Source organism: Capsicum annuum, chromosome 5, assembly GCF_002878395.1.
Source record: "Capsicum annuum cultivar UCD-10X-F1 chromosome 5, UCD10Xv1.1, whole genome shotgun sequence".
Lineage (NCBI taxonomy): Eukaryota > Viridiplantae > Streptophyta > Magnoliopsida > Solanales > Solanaceae > Capsicum > Capsicum annuum.
Window position 1 is genome coordinate 36,291,745 of NC_061115.1, and position 16,688 is coordinate 36,308,432.

Consider the following 16,688-nt stretch of genomic DNA (forward strand, 5'->3'; position numbering starts at 1 on the left):
CTTAACCAGTACCTCAAAAAGAATTAGATTCTAACCCATTTCCAAACACAATTTATCACCTTAACATTTCACGAAGCGATCTCAATGCGACAATCACTAAAACCACATGCTATGACTTTATTTTTAGCTCTAGCTCACCCCCTTATGGAGTACATCACCCCAAACCACCACACCGTGAATCATAATTTACCACAATTAAACACAACACAAGTTTTAATTTTTAAACCACCCCTCCTTGAGATTCTATTAACTCAAAGGGAACTTTAACATGGTACTTGGATCCTAACCACGATATAATAACTATGAGAGTTGTTACAGTAAGTTGAAGATGCATCATATCCTATTTAATTATCTCCCCGAAGTACTTTCTATCCATAATTAAGAAATTACATCCCAACAAATTTATAAAATACTTTTTTATTTTTGATCTTTGTCGAATTGTAATTATTAATATATTTTAAATCATAATATTTTATACATATTGAACTACTTATTGTCTTTTGATGTATTATAGCTATCCGGTAATACTTTAATTTGACTGTACAAATAAATTTTTTATTTAAAATTATTCAATTATATGATTAAAAATTTTAATATTTATGAAATTTATCAACAAAACTTGTTCAACATGTCTGTCATTAGATTATGTTAATTATAACGTAAAAACTATATAATATATTATTTTTTAAAATTTAAATTATTATTTTTATATTTTAAGTTTGAGACATAAACTTAGCATTTGCCTCATGAAACTAATACTTCTTCTATCTATTTTTACTTGTACATTATACTAAAAATAAATATCTAACAGTACTTGTCTAATTGAGAAAATCAATACATAATTTATTAATTTTATTCTTAGTTATTAATTAATTATAATTATTATTTAATATGTTTTTTTTATATATAAATTAATTATATTCAAAGATCTGTGTGTCAAATCAATGAAATAATGAGAGTAAGTAATATATACTTTGACCAGGTAGACAAACTAGATAATCAAAAGTACATTTAAGTTGGAATGGTGCCCATTAATGAGTTGGTCAAACTTTCCACGAGGAAAGAAGAAAATGAAAATGACAAGAAACCATATGATTCAGTTTTTTTTTTTTCAAAATGATTCAGGTATTTTATTCATTCACGTCTCATAAATTTATTAAAATAACACCTACTTGGTCCGTCTCAAATTATTAAATTATTTAGCGTATTTGTTAAAAGATATTATCTCAAAATAATTTATTTATTTGTTTAAAAATTTAAGAAGTAATTAATTGTATTTTTTAGTTATATACATATTTATTGAAGAAGGTTTATCTAAATTAAGATTAAATAAGATCATATTAGCCAAATTATATTCTTAGTTTCTTCTTAAAAGTTATGCCAAAAGCAAACATGTCAAGTAGTTTGAGACGGAAGGAGTAATTAACAAGTCGCATAAAGCTATTTAAATCCTCTCTTTGATTATCTTTACTTAACACTATTGCGTTGACACATTTCTTAAAAAATAATAACATAACTAACAATTATTATTGCTATATCACTTTTTAAATATAATAAATTTAATATTTTATAAAATATATTGCACAATGAATAATAATATTTAATAGTAAAGCTAAAATTAACATAAAATTAAGAATTATTTAATGATTTTTTAAATTAGATAAATATTATTATACATTAATATTTGATATAATCGACAACTAAAAAAAAAAAAAAAGTTAGATATAGAAAACTAATATTTGGCTTTTTTAAATTCATACGCAATTCACTTCTTAATGATCGTTATTCATTAATTATATTCTAATTTATTTAAGGTTCCTTCCTATATCCTATATTATTTACTAGTGTATTCTTCATCGACCAATATAATTACAAGTGTGTTCCTCATAGCCCATAGGCCTTACATATTAAAAAAATCCTACTATGAAAATGAAAGGACATAAAAACCTACTGATCATTTTTGTTATCATGCTATTTCAGCTCCATGTGTATCCATTTCTTTTCTTCTAACTTTCTTTTTGCTTGTACAGTGAAAACCTTATAAGTAACTTTTTTCTGCATCATTTTCTCACTAATTCTTCATACCTTTTTTTGGCCTTTATGCTTCATATTCATAACCAAACCTATAATTTTCACATTGAACTGGTTAGTTATTATGAACTCTTTTTTTTTTTGTTCTGATTTCTTCCTACCGTTGTTTTTGTTTTTATTGTTAGCTATATTTATCTATGCCAAGGCAGGCGCTGCAGATTTTTTATCCATGAAATCGCCATGCACTACTAAAAATAGAGATTTTCTATCACGTTCAATGAGAATTTATATTATGAAATGTGTTTTTCCACTCATTTCTAGCTCACTGAAAAAACACGTATATTTTTACAGAACATTAAAAAGTTTTCTTGGAAACTTTCGTCAAGTGTGTTAATTATTAGAATATCGTTATATAAAGTATTTCATCGATTCAATCAAAATATTCATTGAAGTAGTCACTAAATAACTTTTCAGCAGGAAATTATATATATATTACAACTATTAATAAGTGTGAAGAAGATCCAGCTCTTTAATAACATGTCTGTTTCTCTCATTTTACTATATTATTCTTAATTAATTATTTGAAGATATTTGCATATAAGAAAATTAATAATATTTAATAAAAAAGAATAAAATAGACATTTATGACATGTCTGTTTCAACTGTTTCAATCGTTATTTTATTATATCACCTCTAATAAATTATTCTAAGTCATTTAGGTATAAAAAAAATTAATAATATTTAATAAATAATAAAATTGATATAAATGATAAATAAATATGTGATGTTCAAAATTAATAGGACATTTTATATGAGACTCATTTAAATTTTTTTCACAAGTATGTTTTCTCCGTGAATTTACTATATTACCCCTAATTAATTATTATAGATCATTTACATATAAGCAAATTAATAATATTTAATAATAAAAAGGTAAAATAGACATTTATGACATGTCTGTTTCAGCTGTTTCAACTATAATTTTATTATATCACCCCTAATTAATTATTATAAGTTATTTAGATATTAAAAAATTAATAATATTTAATAAAAATAAATTGACATAAAATGATAAATTAATTTTAGATGTTTTAAATTAACATTACATCTTATATGAGATTCATTTAAATTTCTTTCATAATTTTTTTATACTAATGTTGCTATATCACTTCTAATTAGGGATTATAAGTCCTTTAGGACATATCTCTTTGATGCTTCAATCATAAAATTTGATTGACTTCAATGCGGGTAACGAACACTGAATGAAAACCCAAAAAAAAAAATTTGATGGACTCTCGAAATTATTTCAATGCCACTTAAATTGGAATAGAAGAAAAAAATATTATAAATGATAATAATTAAAAACTTAAATTATTTTAAGAATACAATTGACTACTAATGCCACAATAATTTAGACAAGGAGAGTAACATATATTATTTAAAAATTAAATAAAAAATATTCTAAATTACCAGTGGTAACAATTTAAAATATCTAAAAACATATTAAAAATATTATTGATTATCTAAAAGGTTGAGGAATCCTAATTCAATGCCCTAAGTTCGCGGTGACAGAGTGTTGTTATGTCCCTGGAGAGTGTTGTTATGTCCCTGGAGAGTGCTCCCCTAGGAGTTACTCCCTCCGTTTCATGACAAATGAATTGTTGAATTTTGATACATAGATTAAGAAAAAAGCATTAAAGATATAAATTTAACACAACTTTCCATTTTTACCCCTAAAAAGGAAAAAGTTGACTTTAAAATGCCTTTTCAAAAGTTAATTGGATGTCAAATCATAAGGGTAAATTTGAAAAGAAAATCAATGATTCACTTATTTTGAAACAACAATAAATACTCTAACAATTTACTTATTCTGAAATGAAGGGAGTATGTTATTATATTTGTGTCACATAAATTAACGGGTAGTTTTGGCATTTTATAGTTTGCATATTTTAATATTTTAATTTAGTAATTTGTTGATCCAAATGATGTTTTCGAATTTAACATGTTTTAAAAATTTAGTACTTTGTTTATTATAATTTATTTATTTTATTTTGATAAAATATTATATATTTAAAAATTATGAAAAAAATTATGTCATAACTATTAACATCTTGTAATACTTTAAAAACATATAATAAAAAAATATGATTGACTTTTGAAATTCTAATAGTGTCACATAAGTTGTGATAAAGCAACATAAATTATTTAAAATTATATTAAAAGATACTATAAATCACAACGATTAACAACCTAAAATATTTAAGAAATTATATTAGTAAAAAATTGATTGACTCTCTAAATTTTAAAATTGGGATAAAGAGAGTAACATAAATTGTTTGATAATTACGTAAAAGGTACTATAAATCACAATGATTAACAATTTAAATTATTAAAAATTTATATTAATAAAAATTTAATTGATACTCCAAATGTTATTTGTTCTACATAAATTAAGATAACACAAATAATATCTGTTGGGCTCGTGTTGGCACGGACTAAAGTATCTAGTATATCTTATAAGAGGGAATGAGAAGGAGAAACAGACAAATCTCCGTCAACATGTCTGCTCTTCTGCTCGCTTCATTAGTTGCTTCTTCCGTAATTTTATTATATCATCCCTAATTAATTATTATAACTTTATTTATGCATTAAAAAGTTAATAATATTTAATAAAAAATTAAAATAGATATTTATGACATGTCTGCTTCAGCTGCTTTGCCCATAATTTGACTGTATCACCATAGTTAATTATTATAAGTCATTCAAATACTAAAAAATTAATATTAAAAAAATATTATAAAATCATCTAAATATTAAAAATTAATAATATTTAATGTTAAATTTACTTGACGTTTTATATAAGGCCTATTTAATTTTTTTTATTAGTATTTTTGTATAGTAATTTTGTTATATCACTTCTAATTAGACATTCGTGCTTTGATATTTCAATTGTGATTACGGGCCCAACAAATATTTTTAAAAAAATTATTTTAATTGCTGTGATTTATAGTATTTTTTAAAATATATAACAAATTATTTTTTTTTTAGATATTTTAAGCTGTTAACTATTGTAATTTATAATACCTTTTATGCAATTGTCAAATAATATGTATCTCTCTCGTTGTCCAAACTTTTGTGGCATTGCAAGTCAATTATATTTTTTAAATAATTTAAGTTTTAAATTATTGCGCTATATAGTGTTTTTTTTTCTATTCTAAGTATCATAATGCTTAGATAATCATAATAATTAATTATGAGTAATCTAGTAAAGTTAAGATTAAAACAGCGAAGCAGATATATCTTAATGACTCATAACAACTAATTAAAAGTGATAAAACAATTTACTATAAAAATTTTTTTATAAAGATATTTTGAAACACGTTAAGTTAATTTAAATAATCAAAACTAACTAGTGAAAATATATTTACTTTTTAGTAGTGATATTCCGTCTCAAGAGGGACCACCACAATATCCCCAAAACGGTGGAGGAGTTATTTTATTCTGATTTTCCTTTCATTGAGGAAAGCTCATTTCTTTTGTGACACCTCATGTTGTAATTTTCACGGTGATATATATAGTTTGCTAGATAAAGTTAACAAGTGTGAGCTATATGGCAGTCTCATTATGGTCCATATGTTTAGGTATATACTATTATGTACAGTTTGGTCCATAGGATTCGGTATATACTATTATGTACTATTGCATGTGCATATAAACTCATTTGCAGTTTGGTTATCTTGGAGGTTATAGGAGACAAAGAAAAAATGGACCAGGTAAGACAAAGTTAAGTGCCATATATCAACTATATTGAATTGGGACTAGGCAATTGTCAGAATTTATGTTCAATATAATTGAAGTTGAATCTTGAATATTTTCTTCTTTGATTAGGATTTTTTGAGCGTTCCTAAGTTTATTGAACTTTCATCTGAAAGGATCTCTTTGAAGATGTATCTGGTGCAGAGTAAAGCTGGTGCTATAGCTTGTATGTTATTTTCTCTGTTCTTCTTGGGGACATGGCCTGCTCTGCTTACTTTTCTTGAAAGACGAGGTCGTCTTCCTCAACATACTTACCTTGATTATACCATCACCAATCTTTTGGCTGCTACTTTCATTGCTTGTACTGTTGGTGAGATTGGAAAGAGCACAATGGAACAACCAAATTTTTCCACTCAGCTTTCTCAGGTTAGTGACTTAATTATACAAGACCTGATAATGGTGAGCTTTGGAGGACATATTGTGTGATACCTCGTCTGGAAGTTAAGCGATTATAGGCTACATATTCTAAATTACTATTTAATTATATTACATCTCTAGAAGACTAAAGGCTGCATTTGTTTTTATTAAGATTCATGTCTGAATTTTAATGCATATCTGAATGATTAAAATGTTGTTTTCAGATCTGAAATCTGAATGATTAAGACTATTTGTTTTTCAATACCTCAATATGCAAAAATATTTATTTGCATATATAATAAAAAGTATAATTCAAATAAAAAATAATTATATATTACAAAATATTTAAAATTATTATTTGATTGAAAAAAAATATATTTATATTTGTTAGTGATAATAGAGATGGTTTGTAATAGTGGTGGTCTGGTGGTGGTAATGATTGATGTCAGTGGTTAGTAATGTTGGTGATGATAGTTATGATGATAGAGATGTTTGGTATTGTAGTGATTGTTATGATGTTGGCGATTGGTAATGGTGGTGGTAATGATGTGAAGTTGGTTGATGTTAGTAGTTGGAGGTATTGATTGAGATAGCTTAAAAATAAATGCATGATGGTTGACAATATATTGGTGCTAGTTGGAGATGCTGTTAATTGTGATAATGGAGATGATTATTGGTAGATATGTACTATAGCAATGATGGTGGTTGAAGCGGTGGTAGAGATGGCGACACCGTTGATAATGGTGGTGGTGGTCGAAGAATGTGTGGATGCTGGTGATGTGTTAGTGATAGTTAGTGGTGACGCTAGTTGTGATAGATTAGTTGGTTATTAGTTGGGATTGGCCGATAGTTGTTGATGATGGTGGTGGTGTTGGCATTGGTGTTAGCGTTGACGATGGTGATAGCAGTGGATATAATTAAAATAATGGAGGTGGTAGATATGGTAGTTGCTGAAAATAGTGGTCAGTAGCAATTATGATTGTGAATGGTTGTTGTGATGATGATGGTGGTTAGTGGTTGGTGGTAAGGTGGTGGTTGACAATGGTGGTGGTGGTGGTTGGTTGTAAGGTGGTGGTTGACAATGGTGGTGGTTGGTGGTAAGGTGGTGGTTGACAATGGTGGTGGTGGTGGTTGGTTGTAAGGTGGTGGTTGACAATGGTGGTGGTGGCATAGGTGGTTAGTGGTGGTGACTGATGATTATGGATAGAGTGGTGGTGAATATTATCCAACAAAAAAATACCTCTTAATGATTAACATTTAATTCCTGATCTGAATGATTAAGACCTATTAATAACTATTAAGAGCCAAAATCTTAATAAAAAACAAATGAGGCCTAAGTTTATATGCAAGATACTGAGCATTCTTTCCAAATTTCCTATTTATCGCGGTATTAATGGCTTATATTATACCTTGCTTCATTTTGTTAGACATTTTGAATGCACCTTCGCCCAATAAGGTGCAATTTATATAGAGGACTTCTATAGTCGACTCGAACTACTTTAGGATTGATTTGGGAAAGGACAAGGGCATTATTAAAGTGCATGATAAGATGGAAATGGAAGAATATTCAAGTCTAAACTTTCTCTTTCAATTTGAACCAAGAGGAAATAAATAAATCCAAACAAAACAAAGAATAGGCAGCAAATTTATCAACCACACAATACGACAAGACAATAATAAAATCATTTTGAAGACAAAGAATAGGCATTATTAAAGTGCACGACTAGATAGCAATGGAAGAATATTCAAGTCTAAACGTTCTCTTTTAATTTGAACCAAGAGGAAACAAACAAATCAAAGTAAAATAAAGAATAGACAGATATATCAACCGCACAAATATGACAAGACAAGAATAAAATCAATCACATGAGAAAACAAAATTTACGTGAAAATCCTTCAATGTGAAGAGTAAAAAATTACGGGATCAAAACCTCCATTGTAATTATCAATAGTTACAATATTGTTCTCAAAAATTAGTTACAAAACAAGTGTCAACCAACGAGCAACTATGCAACAAAATTGTACCAAACTAGAGGAGAAAAAAGTGCAAAAGCATTAAAATGCAGCTAATGTTTACGGGTGAAAAATAAGAGATATAGGCCACCAAATTCAACTCTGTTAGTTCCTAATCAAAGATTGAGATGAGATAAATACGTTGTTCAAACATCAACTCAATCAAAAAAGAAACTAAACGGCAATCGTAATTTGAAGTTGACTGCTGCGGCTAAAATTCTAGTGCAAAAATATGCTATCTTTCTCTCTTTGTGGCTGCTAAAAAACTCTTTTGTGGATGGTGAAATAAAACCTAAAAAGATCTATATGCCCCATAATAATGGGTCATTGATCCAAATTGGGTTCGTTTATCCACATAGTATGGGAAAAAGATCCATAACCCAATAATTTTCTCTCTCATGACTATGTGAGGAGATCGTCATCCCGACGATCATGCAACAATCTTCGAACTTTCCTCTTGGCAAAGATATAGTCATCATGTCGGAACCATTATCATCCATATGAATCTTCTCAAGTTCATGTCACTTAAATTCCAACACATCTCGAATGCAATGGTATCTCACATCAATGTGTTTAAATCGACCATGAAATGTATAATTCTTGCCAAGATATATAGCACTATGGCTGTCGCAATAAAGTACGTACCTCTCTTGAGAAAAAACAAGTACCCCCAAGAATCTCTTCATCCAAAGTAATTCTTTACAAGCTTTAATAGCAGCAATAACCTTAGCTTCTGTAGTAGATAGAATAATACATTTTTGCTACCTAGATTGCCAAGACACAAATCCCTTCTTTACAAGCTTTAATAGCAGCAATAACCTTAGCTTTTGTAGTAGATAGAACAATACATTTTTTCTACCTAGATTGCCAAGACACAGATCCCTTTTCAAAAGTAACCAAATACCCTGAAGTAGACTTGCGAGTATCAATATCACTAGCCATGTCTAAATCATTATAACTACAAAGAATAGGCTTCCCTATACACAAAAATAAGCTCAAACTAGAGGTGCCACAAAGATATCTCATAATCCACTTCATAACATTTTAATGTTCTCTTCTAGGATTAGAAATAAAATGAATAAGATTACTAACAACATGAGCAATATCTGGTCTTGTATAAACCATTGCATAAATCAAACTATAAACAACTGAAGCATAAGGAACTTTCTATTTTTCCTCTCATCATCACTGGAAGGACATTATTTTGTGCTCAATTTGAAGTGCATAGCTAAAGGTGTACTGACAGCCTTAGCCTTATCCATGTTGAACATTCAAAGTACTTTTTTAATGTACTTCCCTTGTGATAACCACAACTTTTTGGCTTTTCTATTAGACAATCTGCATGCCAATAATCTGTCTTACTGGTCCTAATTCTTTCCTAAAAATAGACTTACCCAACTCTTGCTTCAACTTCTAAATCCTTCAAGCATTATGACCAACAATAAGCATGTCATCAACATAAAGCAACACAATAATAAAGTCACAACGCAATAGTTTGATGTAGTTTTCTTGCAACCCAATTGACTCATAAAGGAACCAGAATTCCTTTACCATTGCTTGGGAGCTTGTTTCAAACCATTCAAGATCTTCTTTAATTTTCAAACATAATACTCTTTTTCCTTGACTTCAAAACCTCTAGGTTATTCCATGTAAACTTGTTCATCTAAGTCATCATGGAGAAAAATAGTTTTAACATTCATTTGATCAACCTCTAAATCTAGACTTGCAGCTAAGCCTAGAACCACACGAATAGATGATATCTTCAAAACTGGAGAGAATATATCATCAAAATCAACTCCTTTTTTTGGTTAAATTCCTTCACAACTAATCTAGCCTTGTACTGTAGAACTGGGTTTCCATCTTCATATTTTATCCCAAAAAACCCATCTATTTTTCGAAGTTTTTCAGTCTTTAGGTAGCTTAACTAAATCAAAGGAATGATTATCACGCAAAGATTTAATCTCATCTTCCCATAACATCAAACCACTTTTCTTTTTCTTCACTTTTCATGGCCTTATCAAAACTCTCAGGTTCTCCCTCGCCAGTTAAGGGTACATATTCATTGGGAGAGTAATGAGATGAAGGTATTCTCTCTTGTAGATCATTTGAGAGAACTTTTTGGAGCATCAATAACTGGTTGCTAATCAATCATATCAACTTGCACTGGAGCATCAACGACATTATGCTGGTCATCCTGAATATGATCATCATCTTTATTATCAACTTGATTTTCATCACTATGAAGATTTTCTTTAGGAGCAGTATTCAAAGGAGCAGGATCAACATCAACTAGGATCTCACTACTCTGAGAATGAAAATTCTCATCTTTGTCAAAATCTTCAATTGTTTGGTTTACAAAGAACATAACATCACGACTTCTAACAAGTTTCTTCTCAACTAGATCATAGAAATGATAGTTAAATTCGTCTTGACTATAACCAATAGAGAAACACTATCTAGTATTAGCATCCAACTATGACCTTTCATCCTTAGGAACATGCACAAAGGCTTTACACTCAAAGACTTTAAGATGACCAAAAGAAACATTCTTACTAGACCTAACTCTATTAGAGACATTACCATCCAAAGCAACAATAGGAGATAAATTGATAACATAAGTAGCAGTATTAAGTGCTTTTGCTCAAAAGAAATTTGGCAGCTTAGTATCTGAAAGCATACATCTAACCCTCTCAACTAAAGTTATGTTCATCCTCTCTGCTAAACCATTTAACTGAGGAGTTTTTCGAAGAGTTTTCTGATGTTGAATGCCCTTCTCTCTACAATATCTATCAAAAGAACCAATATACTAACCATTATTATTTGAGCAGATGCATTTCAATTTTTTCCTTGTCTGCCTTTCAACCAAGGACTGAAAACCCTTGAATACATCAAGTACTTGATCTTTGGACTTCAAAGAAAATATCCAGAGTTTGCGAGAATGATTATCAATAAAGGTCACAAATTAAAGAGCAATACTATGAGTCCTTACTTTAAAAGGACCACACATATCAGAATGTACTAAGTCCAACAAATCAATTTACCGGCTAAGAAATGAACACACTCCTTCAACTTTGCTTGTTTCACTTCAGAAAAAAAAATTTCTTAGTCAAACTATCAATCTTCTTTTTACTCCTGTGATGCAATCTTCTATGCCATAACTCTGATGAAGTATCATTCTCCACTAAGTTTATTGAGCCTCTAGAAGTGGAGCACTGGAATATGTACAAGTTAGATAATTTTTTACCTCGACCCACAATCATTGATTCTCTAGTAAGCTTCCACTGGCCAGCACCAAGGGTGTTAACATAACCCTTATCATCAAGGTTTCCTACAGAAATTAGATTCAAGCAAACATCTAGAGCATGGTTGACATTGTGGAGAACTAGTTTGGAACTATTATTCCAAACAAATAGTGTAAATGTCAAGTACTTTAACTTCATCATTATTGCTCATTTTCAATATCCCAAAATTACCTGGAGTATAAAAAGAAAATAATTTCTCATACAAACCACCTAGACTCATCACAAAAAAGATTAATGGCATTCTCACCACAAGAAACAAGAAGATCATCATTAGCAACAACAACACCATTATTTTCATTATCGCCTTTTTTATATTGTTGTATCACATCTCTCTTATGCTTATAATATTTCATGATATGCCCCTTTTTGTTGCAATAGTCACATGTAACATTTTTGAATTTGGACTTTGACTTGCTTTTATTTTTATCTCTGTCATTCGGACCTCTGACTTATTTCTCCCCCTCTCTTCAGTAACCAACATATCAGAGTGTGAAGATTAAGCAGATGAGTCACGAGATCTTCTTCTCATCTCTTTATTTAAGACACCACTTTTAGCATATTCCATAGTTACAACACCACTAAAGAAGAATCAATCAAAGAAACTTGAAGAGTTTTCAACGAGTTTGGCAATGTATTAAGAAGCCAAAGTCCTTGAATTTCTTCATCGAACTTTACATCCATTCCAGACAACTGGTCAAGGACATCCTGAAAATCATTTATGATTAGAAATAGAATTGACCTCGTTATACCTGATATCATCAATTGTTTAAGCAGGAACTTGTTATTGCCAGTTTTCGAAGCATAAAGTGTCTCGAGCTTGTCCCACAAACTCTGGCATGTGTCTCATTCACAATATGATTTATATCATTATTTTCAACCCATTGTCTAAAAACATAGCCACCAACCCATAAGTGCTCAAATTTTCAATCCTCATTTGTCACCTACTAAGGATTAGTAGACGCAAACACAGGTAGAGGCATTTTTTTTTGACAAATAAAAGATTTTCATCTTGTCTTTCCAAGCGTGATAATTACTACTATTCAAACACATTATTTTGTTCATATTTTCCTCCATTATTCAATTTGAAAATCAACAATAACTAACACTCTAATACCACTTTGTTGGGAAGGACAATGGCACTATCGAAGTGCACAACATAGTAGCAGTGGAAGAATACCCAAGTCAACTTTTCCATTCAATTTGAACCAAGAGGAAACAACCAAATCCAAGCAAAGCAAAGAATATGCAGAAAATGTATCAACACACAAATACGACAAGATAAGAATAAAACTAATCACACGAGACATCAAAATTTATGTGGAAAAATCTTCGATGTGAAGAGTAAAAAATCACGAAAATAAAACCTCCCCTATAATCACCAAGAGTTACAATATTGTTATCAAATTTGTCAAAAAAAAAGTGTCATACAATGAGCAATAATACAACAAGATTGCATCAAAACGAGAGGAGAAAAAAGGGCAAAAGCACAAAAACAACATCTACTGTTCATAGATGAAATATAGGAGCTACAGGCCACCAAATTTAACTCCATCAGTTCCTAATTAAAGATTTAGATGAGAGGAACACGCTATCCAAAAATCAGTTTAGTCGGACAAGAAACGAAGCGGAATCGCAATTTGAAGTTGACTATTGTGGCTGAAATTTTAGTGCAAAAATTTGTAATCTTTCTCTCTTTGTGGCTGCTAAAAAACTCTTTTGTGGATGGTGTAATAAGACCTAAAAAGATTTATGTATATATGTCCCATAGTAATGGGCCTATGACAAATGTTGGTTGGTCCAAATTGGACTTTATTTACCCATATAGGAGAGGGATAAGACCCATAACCCAACAATTGAGACATAATTGTGCTATTGTTGTTGCTATTGTTTGTCGTTTGGAATGTATCGAGTTCTCCATATTGTGTGCTACCTCTGTAATTAAGTAGAGGGAGGATATTGCAATTTTACAATTTGATTGACACAAAAAGGAGATACGATCACCAGTATGTTCCTAGTGTTTTGTCGTACAACTCTGTAGCTTCATAGGTTGATATTAGACTGGAGTTTGAAGAGGCAATGTATGAGTTCTTACCATGCCTTTTAGATTAGATTCTAGATCAATATATCCATCTGTTCACTCATTGGTTTTTCTAATTTTTTTTTTGTTAGCCTAGAGTCTAGTTAATGTAGTATGTTCTTCTACTTTAATGCTTGTAACTTTTCTCGTTTCCATGAGATCCTTGACTCTGAAGCAATAAAAACCATGTTTACTACAGAACAAATATGTATTCTGATAGATTAATTGAAGAGTCGGAAGTGATTCTCGCTAACATAGCTTCGTTTTTCCATTAAGACCACCTATCCACTAAAGATATTCAAGTGCTCTGAGTCGTAGGAACTTTCTAACAATGCCAGCATAGATTGTGCTTTGTGGAACAAAAAAAAATTGGAATTTGTCTTTCTTTTGGTTTCTAAACATATTTTATGGATGAAAGGTGCAGGACAATTGGCCAAGTGTCTTATTTGCGATTGCTGGAGGACTGGTTCTCACTCTTGGAAACCTTTCAACTCAATATGCATGGGCTTTTGTTGGTTTGTCTGTCACTGAGGTCATCACTGCAAGCATTACGGTTGTTATAGGTATCTTACTGACTTCAGCGATTTCCATTTTACTAAAATGAGTAAGTTATTGACATCTTATGGCAGGGAATTGGTATGATATTATGTTTGGAATTTGACGTTTGTTCTTGCTTCGTTTATGGCAGGAACGACCTTGAATTACTACCTTGATGAAAAAATTAACAAAGCTGAGATTCTTTTTCCTGGCGTTGGATGCTTCTTGATTGCTGTTTGTCTAGGCTCTGCCGTTCATGCATCCAATGCAGCCGATATCAAAGAAAAACTTGATTATTTTTCAAATGACTCCAAGAATGGGGTTGGGTATGCATTAGTTCAAGAACATATTACACTTTTGAATTCTTATATGGGCATCTCATGTACATAGCTTCTCCAGATGGAGAGCGAGCTCTCTATGATTTATCCTCTCTTCAACTGGTAAAAAGCATAAATAAAGTGTTTGTGTATATATATATATATGACAATACTTAGTGTGTCCCCTCTTAAGATTTTCCTGACTCTTTCGAAGTCACTCCTCGAGTGCAAGACATATGGAGATTCAGCTCAATATTTCACACCACACGTCTATGTAAGATTCCACCATTGATCACAGGAGACTGATTTTAGTTTGGTTTAATCTTTGGCAGCACAAAAGGTGTTAATAATTCTAAACAAACAAATACAGACACAGGTACGTTAGTTGGAGCATTCGAAGTTCATGTGTTCTCCGTTCTTTATTAGATTGGTGAATTTTATATTTACGTTTTTAGTTAATGTATAGACTTTGTGTAGTTGATACGCACGACATGGAGAATGGAGTTGCGTCTGAGGTGAAGGCAAAGGCTGGAACAGCGCTTTTCCTTATAGAAGTTGAGAACAAAAGGGCAATGAAGGTTAGAAATTCTTACTCAAATTATACCTCTAATTGCCACTGCAATATTTAACTATATGAGGAATGGAGAGAGTTCAAAAAGACAGGGTTCTTGTAGGAAGTAACTTGTTTTTTGGTAATTCGTATCGATATTTATATTATTTCTAGTTTGAGAGAGCCTCCAACTTGTCTTTTTATCGTAATGAAATTAAATGGACCTGAATAAAAGGGATTCATACAGTTGATCAGGCTCCTGGGGATTGAGGCATAGTTGATTATATTTGTTAATTGATTTTTCAATCTAGTGCACATGAAGTCTGTCCAAAAAACATGCTTAATCTGTTAGATCTCAGTGTTTGCTCTGCAGGTTTTTGGGAAGAGCACTTACATTGGTCTGGCCATTACCTTTTTTGCTGGAGTTTGCCTTGCTCTCTTTTCGCCAGCATTCAATTTAGCAACAAATGATCAGTGGCATGCTCTTAAAGATGGAGTGCCACACTTGAGTGTCTATGCAACATTTTTCTATTTCTCAATTTCCAGCTCTTTACTGGCAACAATTTTGAACTTCACCTTCTTGTACCGTCCTATACTAAATGCTCCCAAATCGTCAGTGATATCATATGTGAACGATTGGGGTGGAAGAGGTTGGGCCCTTTTGGCTGGACTTTTGAGTGGCTTTGGAAATGGTCTCCAATTTATGGGAGGTCAAGCAGCTGGATATGCAGCTGCAGATGCTGTTCAGGTTTGTTGGCTTATCCGTATGATAAAATATGTTACAACTACTAATTTATTAGTCAGTGAACATCTAAAATTGTCTGATTTTATAAAAGCATGATTCTCATTTAAAGTACGATGTTTAAAATCTGTAGGCACTGCCTCTTGTGAGCACATTTTGGGGGGTAATATTGTTTGGAGAATACCGAAGATCATCTGGAAGAACTTATACTCTTCTTGCAGGAATGTTGATCATGTTCATAGTAGCTGTTGCAATCCTCATGGCATCTTCAGGGAAACGAAAATAGAATAGAACAGATATATTAATGTTTCTGTACACATCGGTCACCATGCATGCATACATCTTAGCTTCTTGTTAAGAGAAGCAATTCCGGTTCGAGAACATTCATTATATTAGAGTAGGTAGAATCATCTTTTAGCTTACTGCACTTTGTGTTTATCACTGAATAAAACCATCCAATTGAACTCTTGGTGTCAATTTTCTGCTGAATGCCTCTCAATATTGAGAATCTTGTCATTAAATAGAAAATATTCAATGATTACATCCTTAAAGATCCGTCTTCTTATCTCTAAAGATTAGCTTTTCTATCCCTCTACTTATCTCTAAAGATTAGCTTTTCTATCCCTTTAAATCCGCTATTCTGTCCCACCAAATCTGCTCTTACTAAAGTCACTATTATTCTCTTTAACTACTAAATCAAATCTATGTAATTACACCAATATACAACAATATATGATTACATTAATATACAATATTTGCATCATGCTAACATCTCCCCTCAAATTGATGTTGGTAGATCAAGAAGCATTAATTTGCCGACGAGAAACTGATGTCGTTGTCGTGCCATTGATTTTGTAAATGCATCAGCTATTTGAAGATCACTGGACACGTGCGGAAGAGTAATAACACCTTTATCTACAACTTCTCATATATAATGACAGTCTAC

General features: G+C 31.0%; 1 protein-coding gene across 2 annotated transcripts; it reads left to right on the forward strand.

Moving 5' to 3' along the window:
- The first annotated feature begins 5,600 nt into the window (after positions 1-5,600).
- LOC107870571 (ureide permease 1) lies at positions 5,601-16,293 on the forward strand. Of its 2 annotated transcripts, none has more exons than XM_016717139.2 (8): positions 5,601-5,804; positions 5,920-6,213; positions 14,015-14,159; positions 14,285-14,459; positions 14,783-14,826; positions 14,928-15,028; positions 15,374-15,748; positions 15,876-16,293. In XM_016717139.2, exons 1-8 carry the CDS (start codon positions 5,685-5,687, stop codon positions 16,026-16,028), a joined length of 1,407 nt encoding a protein of 468 aa, XP_016572625.2. In that variant the 5' UTR covers positions 5,601-5,684; the 3' UTR covers positions 16,029-16,293. The 2 variants fall into 2 exon arrangements, with proteins under 2 accessions (XP_016572625.2, XP_016572626.2); XM_016717140.2 differs by having other exon boundaries at positions 14,021-14,159.
- The last annotated feature ends 395 nt before the right edge of the window (positions 16,294-16,688 follow it).